The 9,700-nt window shown below is 37.7% G+C and overlaps 2 protein-coding genes across 4 annotated transcripts in view; one reads left to right on the forward strand and one right to left on the reverse strand.

Moving 5' to 3' along the window:
* VKORC1L1 (vitamin K epoxide reductase complex subunit 1 like 1) overlaps positions 1 to 6,207 on the forward strand; it is a gene marked incomplete at both ends in the record, with an annotated part of 57,062 nt that extends 50,855 nt beyond the window's left edge. For 2 of the 3 annotated variants that reach the window (XM_079718667.1, XM_079718668.1), the window contains 2 exons: positions 1,579 to 1,688; positions 5,494 to 6,207. In XM_079718667.1, coding sequence (XP_079574793.1) covers positions 1,579 to 1,688; positions 5,494 to 5,720 — 337 coding nt within the window. The remainder of the gene's footprint in view (positions 1 to 1,578; positions 1,689 to 5,493) is intronic. The other variant, XM_079718669.1, reaches the window with a different exon arrangement.
* The window catches only part of SEPTIN14 (septin 14), a gene marked incomplete at both ends in the record, with an annotated part of 572,766 nt that overhangs the window by 329,131 nt on the left and 233,935 nt on the right, over positions 1 to 9,700 (reverse strand). The gene's annotated exons all lie outside the window — the stretch shown is intronic.

Consider the following 9,700-nt stretch of genomic DNA (forward strand, 5'->3'; position numbering starts at 1 on the left):
CCTCATCAGTGTCAGCCTTGATGGTCTTTTACACACTCATAGCTCTTTCCAGGCCTTTGTACTTGCCATTCCTCATGAGATTGGCTGTTTCAGGATTTCATTCAGGATTTAATTCCTGAAAAAGGCCTTCCCTGACCATCTAGCTGGAGTAGCTCTTCCACGCCTTCTCCATCTAGAGCAGTGGTGCCAAGTGTGGTCCTCAGACCAGAAGCATGAGCATCACGTGGGAGCGTTTTGTTTTGTTTGGAAATGCAGTCCTCTACCCCACCACAGACCAGCTGCAGTAAAATCTGCATTTTAACAAAACTCCAAGGTGATTGCATGCAGTTTAAAATTTTCAAAAGCTCTGATCTAGAATAACCCACCTTCTCAACTTTCCTGTGTATCTGTTAATAGTGGATCCATTTCTGAAGATAAGTTAGTTATTTACTTGTCTATTACTTTTCCCTAAATGGAATATGAGCCCCACAAGGGCACTACTTTGACTTGTTCACTCAGGACAAGTCAGCACCTGCCTGACCCACTGTCTGCACTTGGAACACACTCAATGAGTATTTGATGTGTAAAAGAATATACAAATATGATCGAGATTATTTTGTGTTCCTTGACGCATATAATTGTATAATAACAATCTTCATGGTTCTCACTTGCTTGTAAAATTGGGTTTATCTCCCAACAACATAATTATGAAGAGATTTCACTCTCTTTGTTAGACACTAAAGTCATGTGACTAGTAAGGAATCACTTATTTATCCTTATTTTCAGGTAGTTTGTCTTCAGAACCCAAGTTTAGATTTTATTGAGTAATTTGCTACAGACTGAAAACATTTTCTTTTTGGTATTTAAAAAAGCACTTTCATTCAGAGTTAAAGTTATTATCAAAGATTTTTATCCAAAGTAAATGTTAGTTTGATATTTGTATCAAATTTTATTAAATCAGAATTTAATTTTTAATAAGAAAATAAGATTCTGAAAATGTAAAGTCAAATGCAACATTTTCAGTTAAACTGCAAATAAAAACTGATGGGGCAAATAATGTATCAACTTTTTACTCTTGAGATAAGATTCTAGGAGAGACTTTAGTTTCTGATATTCTATCGTACATTTAAAGGTATGTTCCCAGGATATGTTTCCTCATGCATGTCCCGGTCAGGAAGCAACATTATGGTCTATGTACTTTGACTGAAGAAATAGGAGAGCTTACATCAGTGACTTTTAACTGGTGGTGATTTTGCCCCCAGGGGACATTTGGCAATGGCTGACGACATTTTGGGAGGCACAGCTGGCAGGGGGTGGAGGCTACGGTACTGCTGAACATCTTGTAACGCACTGAATAGCCCCCCACCACAAAGAAGCATTTAGCCCAGCATGTCAGTGGTGCTGCTGCTAAGAGACCCTGGCTTAAATAGAAAGAGCCCTTCCTCTGCAAATACTAATGCTGTCAGGAAAAGAGACTATATAGAAACGGGCAATTTAGAGATTCAGATGGGTATGTGGGCATGATATGCTCAGATAATTCTATATTTTTTAAAATAGGAAAACTCAAGTATAGGGTTACTGGTTTTCTTTATTTTACAGATGGGGTCGAGGATTTGGTCTTTTGGGTTCCATTTTTGGAAAGGATGGTGTATTAAACCAGCCAAACAGTGTCTTTGGACTTATATTTTATATACTACAGTTATTACTTGGTAAGTATTTTACAGCAATACAAAAATAAGTTTGTTATATTTCATTTAGTACTTTGTGTCTTTGCCCTGATGTGCGTCTTTATATTAAATAAAAGTGTATGTTAGTGATAGAACCACTGGTTTGTAACACATTTTGGTGTTGTGAAAACTTGGTTCACTAAGATTTTGATGAAGCTCATGCTGAACTTGGTATCTGTTGGTGTTTAATCAGGGATAGCAGCATCCCATGAAGCCTAGAAAAACAAGTCCCATTCAGGGAAATTATTACTCCAAACAGTTTGCCCTGGAAACCTTTTCCCTTATTATTTTGTATACTCTGTAGCTATTTTAAAATATTATGCATTGAGAAAACATTAATGGTATATGATATTCAGTCATAATTCCATTACCTTTACATAGCCACTATTGCCACTTTAGTCTACTTTTTTCACTTAATTTTATGTGAACTCTCTTATATTGTCTATCCTCTTAAGTGTTTTATTATTGTGAACATCAAGGCTTCAGATTTTTTAATATCCTAAATAACACTGCACTGATCAACTTTGTTTAAAGTCCCCTTCTCATACCCCCTTCCCTCTTTGAATTATTTCTGCAAAATAAATATCTAACTGTAGGATGAATGAATCAACAAACAAAGAATTTTTTTGGTATGGATTTTATTAGGTATAACCAAACTGCTTTTCCCTCAGTTGTCAGGTTTCCTCAAAGCTTCATCTACCCTCATTTTTAAAAGTTTTTTCTGTAAAATTTCTAATTCAGTAGTTACATATTAGTAGCCATTATTTTAATTTTACTGTACTTTAATTTACTTTTATTGCCAATTTAGTTATTGGGATCCTGATAATAGTACACTTCATATTTGTTACAGACATTTTACCCATTCTTTATCCTTTTTAATGTTAGTTTCGTGAGCTTTGATTGTACAAAAGTTTTCATACTTTTAGAGTTAAATCTATCCTTTTTTGTCCTTGCATTTCAATTGTTAATATTTTATCCTGTTATCTGCCAGGTCTTCTGTCTAGCTGCAGTAGATTTATTACAAGGCAAATTGTGTATCAATTTTTCTCAATACTCCTGTCATGTTTGCCCAATTCCATATCTGTATAGCCTGCAGAAATATGAAAATTCTCACAAGAATATTCACAGCAGTACAGTTTAAAATAGCAAAAAATTGGAAGTAGCTTAGCAAAACATAATGGTTGAATAAATTAGGTTACAAGCATACTAGAAAATATTATGTAGCCATTGAAGTGAAAAGTAGGTGTGCAAACCCTGGAAGATATAGACATAGTTTAGTAAAAAAAGCAAATTGTGGTATAATAGATGTAGGATAAATATATGTTTATATATATGCATGTAAATGCACAGAAAATGGTGTGGTGGTTGGGGGCCGGGGTTGAGACTTTCATTTTTTATTCCATTTAATTGTTTTGTTTGGATTTCTGAAGAATATCAAGTATAAGCCCATATTAAAATAACCTAAGAAAAGCTTTGACTATGTTAATTCTTGGAGATAGGGGTTGAACAAATTTCTGTTTACAATATTTAATTTGTTAATTTCATTATATACACATTTTAAATCATGTGTATCCTATGCATCTTTATAAATTTATTTTAAAATTTATTTTAATTTATTTATTTTTGGCTGCGTTGGGCCTTCATTGCTGTGCGCGGGCTTTCTCTAGTTGTGGCGAGCGGGGGCCACTTTTCGTTGCGGTGTGTAGACTTCTCATTGTGGTGGCTTCTCTTGTTGGGGAGCACGGGCTCTAGGCATGCGGGCTTCAGTAGTTGTGGCTTGTGGGCTCTAGAGCGCAGGCTCAGTAGTTGTGGCGCACAGGCTTAGTTGCTCCGCGGCATGTGGGATCTTCCCGGACCAGGGCTCGAACCCGTGTCCCCTGCAGTGGCAGGTGGATTCTTAACCACTGTGCCAACCAGGGAAGTCCCCATATGTATCTTTTCTATTCACATTTTATGCATTCACATCATTTTTAGTGTCAGTGTCTTTACCACTGTGGCACATTTGAACTCCTCAAACGTAGTTTTCCAGAGCACATCATCTTCACTTCCTTCTAAGTTGTTCAAGATACAGCCCTTTTTGGTTTTGTTTTGTTTTTTGTTTTCGGCTGCGCCTCTCGACTTGCGGGATCTTAGTTCCCTGACCAGGGATCAAACCCAGGTCACTGCAGTGAAAGCGCCGAGTCCTAACCACTGGACCACCAGGGAATTCCCATCCTATCAGCTCTTTTCATCTGCACAACAGTCTTCAGAGGCAGTCATGATTATCATCACAGTTTTACAGTTAAGGAAAAGAGTTGCAGAGAGAGAGTAAATAACTCGCCCATATCATTTTGAAATTAACTTTCTTAGATAAAATTAAGGTGACAGCACTATTTTTTTTTTTTCTTTTCAGTTTTTGGCCATACGACACGGCATGTGGGACCTTGGTTAGTTCCCCAACCGGCGGTTGAACCCGCACCCCCTGCAGTGGAAGTGCGGAGTCTTAACCACTGGACCGCCAGGGAAGTCCCTGACAGCATTAATTTCTGAGGTTTTAAATGTTAGCATAGATGAGGTCAGCAAACTATGTTTTAGTAAAGGGCCAGATAGGAAATAATTTAGGCTTTTCTGACTGATGCAACTGCTCAACTCTGCCACTCTAGTGCAGAAGCAGCCATGGACATTACATACATGAATAAGTGTGGCTGGGTTACGATAAATCTTTATTTACAAAAGCAGGTGGCATAAGTAATGCAACAGCATCTTAGTCTTAAAGAGCCTTGTTAAAGCATCATATTCTCTAGTACTAACTGGTGTTGGGGCAAGTCGGCCCCCATGGCCAAGCTGCAGCCCACAGGCAACTTCTCATTCTACTTGCAGCGGGGATTCAGCTTCTTAATTAACCTCTTCAAACCACTACCACCTATTCTTATTTTTTCCTGTTTCTGTGATCCTTATCCGTTACTTGCTGGGTAGGAGGGTATAGGTAGTTTAATATGCTCTGCTGTCTCCTCTGTCCTTGAAAATAAATGCACATGTTCTCAATACTGTTGGCTACAGGAAATTACAAAACAATACATGTGAAGATGTCAGATAGCATCAAGAATTCAGGCAAGCCTTTGTCTTGAGAACCAAGCTTAGCACACATAACTGCCTTTTTTCTTGATCTGGTTTGACCCACATGTGGCCAACTGGCCAAATGCAGTTTCCGTTATGCCCCAGGGTGAGCCCTTTCTGAAATGTTTATCTTTTTTTTTTTCTTCAGCAGCATGTTGGTGTAATCATCTCTCATTATGTTTTTTGTTTTTTTTTTTTTGTCTAAACATGGGAAAGCAAATTTTACTTTCCACAGGTGGGGATTCTACCTATAGCGAAAAGGCCAGGGGAAGGGTCTCATCAAATGTGTCCTGCTTGGATGAGAAGGTTGGGGTCCTCATGTTATTTTATTCATTAGAGGAGGTAAGGCTGTCAGTTTTACAAATCTGCTCATTGCATAATGTGATTGAGAGACTGCATATTTTCTTTGTGTGCCTTAACTGAGGCTGGTTTATGAAATAAGTTAATATTTCATCTAGAATATTGACAAGTCAAAAATATTGCAGCTATAAAACTGGTATCCTATGTGCAGAGTCAACCTGCATAATCTTAACAAAATAGACCTGTAGTTTTTGTCCTCCAATTTCAGAATGTTTTGTTGTAAGATCAGTATTTCAACACTGCAGCAAATCACAAAATGTTACCTTTTAACTCAGAAACTCTCTCTCCAGTGTCAAGGTCTGATTGAGCCAAGTGTCTCTTTCTCTTGCAGGCCTGACAGCAAGTGCAGTGGCAGCTTTAATCCTCATGACATCCTCCATCATGTCTGTAGTGGGGTCTTTGTACCTGGCCTACATCCTGTACTTTGTGCTGAAGGAGTTTTGCATAATCTGCGTCATCACATACGTGCTGAACTTCATTCTTCTTATCATCAACTACAAACGACTAGTTTACTTGAATGAGGCCTGGAAACGGCAACTGCAGCCCAAGCAGGACTAACCACCTGACGAACTCTTAACTGACAGTCTGAAGTCCCTTTTTCCATTAAGTTTATTTTGCAGCAGTTTGGTTGTTGTTGTTTTTTTTTTTTTTTAATTCTTCACAACAGACACTTTCCCTAAGAATCTTAAACTGATTTTTTAAAATCCTGTAAATTAGAAGGAGCTCTAGCTATTTTCTGTGTCAATCTTCATTTTAAATATGGATACAAAAAAAAAAAAAAGAGGATACGCCGAGCCAATCAAAGACAAGCTTTAACTTTACTTTGGAGATGTTTCTGAAATAATAAATATAGCCCTAGCCTCCTTCCCTCAATTGTAAAGTGAGCAACCATTGCTAGTAATTCTCTAATGTGTATAAATTATATTTCAGCTATAACAAATGTGATCATGACATGAAAATATTTTAGAATAGATACTGTATTAAATATTGCCATGTTTACAATATGTAATGTTTTTAGCTGATGGATTTAAACATGTAGATTCAACTAGAATCCATTCATGTGATATTTGTAAATAAAGGTAGAAATATTGGATCCATCCCTGCAGAACTTACTGTACAGTTTAGTTGAAGTGTAGCAATGAAGAAATGTCAGCTCAACGTTGACTGAAGAAATAGTGAAAATAGTAAGTCCATACAGAGCATCTTGTGAAAAGCACTGAGAGCTGTGGGTCTAGCATTGACAGCAAAAATAATAGGGTGATTGGTTCCCTTTCATCTCCTTCCTCTGAAAGGAGGAAACTAAATTTGGACATTCAAGTCAAGCTTGTACCTAGTCATAAAACTGGATCAATTATAACCTTACAGAATGAGTCATGTGACCAGACTTTCAAAGTCCAAGGCCTTCAGGATACTAAAGATGGGAAAATGGGTAGATTTCTTTGGAGAAAAGCTGGAAATATTAATATGGCATTTTTAGGTAAAATCTCTTACAACAGTTGAATTTTCATGCAGATAATTTTCCTTAACATTGGTGCCAGTCAACCAAACAGTATTGACTTTGAAATCATCAGTATAAGCGCAGTCGCTCCAGAGTAGGATTGCTCTTGAGTAGCTCTGTAGTGTTTTCCCTGTTTCTTTCTACACTAATTAACCAGATGTCTAGTTTAATTTTTTAGAGTCAGATACTGGATTTGTAAACTTTAGGGCTGACATGCTGCTCAGTTTGCTTAACTGGGAGAGGAGTACTAAAGGTAGAAATATCTCAAGGTGAAATACAGTACTCTTTCTAATAACTACCCAAATGCAGAGTTTTTGAAAGTGATCTGAATAAACCCAAATGAAATAGTGACAGTATGTTTCTATGGTTAACATCTTATATCAGATTGTTAAAAGTGCCTTCTGTCTTAAATCTCAAACCAAATATTTTGTGTGTTGAACTTGGGCAGAAGTGTCCTTCCTTCCTTTCTTAGCATGAAGTAGAAAACTTGCATTCTATAGAAAGGTTCTGTATGATCATTTTATTCCTTAGATTGAGAAGTAGTAGCCATGTTTTTGCTTCTAATTCCATTCATCATTATGTTAAAAAGAGACCGGTAACTTTTGAGTGCTTTATTTGCCTTCTTTTGAAGGGAGGGGACAGGCTCTGCTCTGTAAACTGTAATGTGCAGAGTCAGCAACTGTTCAGCAGTTTCCAACTAACTGTCATAATTGATGCAATGTATTCTTCTGGCCCAAGGCAGGTATAAAATCTGAGTTGTAATGTACTTTCAACCAGTTTAAACCAGTTTTGTAAAAGATAGCTTAATTCAGATTTCATCAAGGCTTATGTTCTCCCAAGAATGTGAATATTTCAATGCCTGTTTTATCTATGTATTGTTCTTGTTTCTATAGTTAAAGAACTCTAGAAAGCATTGATTAGATGTCTGATATTTATGGAGAAACAAGTCCTAATGCTGGAAAACCGTGCAACGAGGTCGTCTTATAGCAGTGCTTCCCGTCTACCCAGCAGTTTACTGCTTCTCTTTTCTCTGCTAGAGTGGAACTGGCTTCACGGTGAAGACTTCGTGGTATATTTAACTCTGGTCGTGCTAAACAAGTTCCTCGTGTCCCAATTTAAAATTGTTTTTCACCATATTTTGTATCAATCAGCAGGGTAGAGTTAAAGCTTGTCTTGATGTTGCGTTCTTGTGAACATCTTCAACTCTTACATGAGAGAACGTCAGTGTTCAGCCAGACTCTTCGAGTTTTTCTTTTGCTTTTCTAAGCCTTGGGGAAACCACTGTTTCAGTTGTAGAAAAATTGTTGCCACATTCCTATGACCCCAGAATTAATATCCTTCTTTTCACTGGGTGATGACCATGTGCTGCCTGAAATACCAGCGTGGTGACGCCTGTATCTCTGTAAGCAAAGGACCCGCCCCCGTCCCCCCACGTCCCCCCTCCCCCATGCGTGTGATTTGGTATTTTTGCCCGGGAAGAATTTAGGTTTCCCTCTACATCCTCAATTACACCCCAGAAGAGGGGGAAAACCCCATGTTATAAAATCTGAGGGCTGGGCTTCCCTGGTGGCGCAGTGGTTGAGAGTCTGCCTGCCGATGCAGGGGACGCGGGTTCGTGCCCTGGTCCGGGAAGATCCCACATGCCGCGGAGCAGCTGGGCCTGCGCATCCGGAGCCTGTGCTTCGCAACGGGAGAGGCCACAACAGTGAGAGGCCCGCGTACCGCAAAAAAAAAAAAAAAAAAAAATCTGAGGGCTATTTTGACTATTTTAGACAGAATATTTAAACACTGCAACATTATTAGCCACCAATGTGGAAGAACAGATTAGGGAAGAAATTGAATTTCTGCTTCTTGGTTTTCGAAATGATTTGTAACAACGAAGCCTCTTATCTATTTGACAGTCCTATCATTTGAAGAAATAAGAGAAGTTGTAGTTAGATGATAAATTCTAGGGAATCTAGGTGGTTTGGAGGGTTTGGTATTTTTCATTGAAGCTAGTTGCTATCAGTGAGGGTAAACGTCTGGTGAAATAACTCAGGTTTAACTAGCCGTGTGCCAGGAATTACTTTTACTTGATGTATAGAGCCTCTCCTTAAATCCATTACTTCTAAGGATGTTGAAAGCATTGACTATTTTCTTACAAAGAGACAAAGATCTATCATTTGGTACAAGAGATCCTTGGACCTACTAGGTAGGATACAGGACCAAGACTACAGTGAAATTAAAATTGTTAGTTGGCTTTAGTTTTCTTGTATTTCATTTATTTTTAAGACTATCAGCAAAAGTGCAAAGTTGTCTTCAGTAAAGCTTGACACCAATGAATGCTGACAGATCTTGTCCTGAAAAATCAGTATTGAACAAATGCCAACAAGAAACCCACTATCATTTCTGGTAACCTATTTGGGAAGGAATACCTAATATTGTCTTTGTCCTCGTGTATTTCTCCCCAACAGGCAAGCACTGGTGAAGCATTTCTATTCAGATATTTTAGGCAGCACTTATGATTCCTAATTTGTGAGAGCTACCCTTCAATATATCAAAGGGGGCGGGGGTAGGAGTCCAGGCTACTTGGTTAAACATTTTTTTTGACAAATTAGCCCAGAAAAGGTGAAATGTTTTGTTATAAAACTATTAAGCATGGCCTAAGTATTAGGTGTATGATCTGTATAGTACGTTCCATCAAAAATATTTATTACTAGTGCTTTAAGCTCCAGAGTAAACATTCATTTAAAATGGAGTTCACTGGGCACATTTCCCCTTTAATATAGATAGAAATATTCTTTATCAGAGATTTAGGACACAGTTTTGCTAACTGGTAAAAACAAATGTAAATATGTAAGAATGTTTATTTGTTGCACATAACTTTTTGGTATAAAATAAATGTAGAAGTTACCTGTGGAAGTTGTGCAGCCCTCATTCTTATACTGCAGTATTGCATTTCAAAAAAGCAGAAATTAATTGTCTTATAAATTATTCTTGAAATTGTTTCTTTAGCTTCATTTCTAGGTGTACTGAAATGTATTTCTCTACAGGTGTACTG

This window comes from Hyperoodon ampullatus (genome assembly GCF_949752795.1).
Source record: "Hyperoodon ampullatus genome assembly, chromosome: 14".
Taxonomy (NCBI): Eukaryota; Metazoa; Chordata; class Mammalia; order Artiodactyla; family Ziphiidae; genus Hyperoodon; species Hyperoodon ampullatus.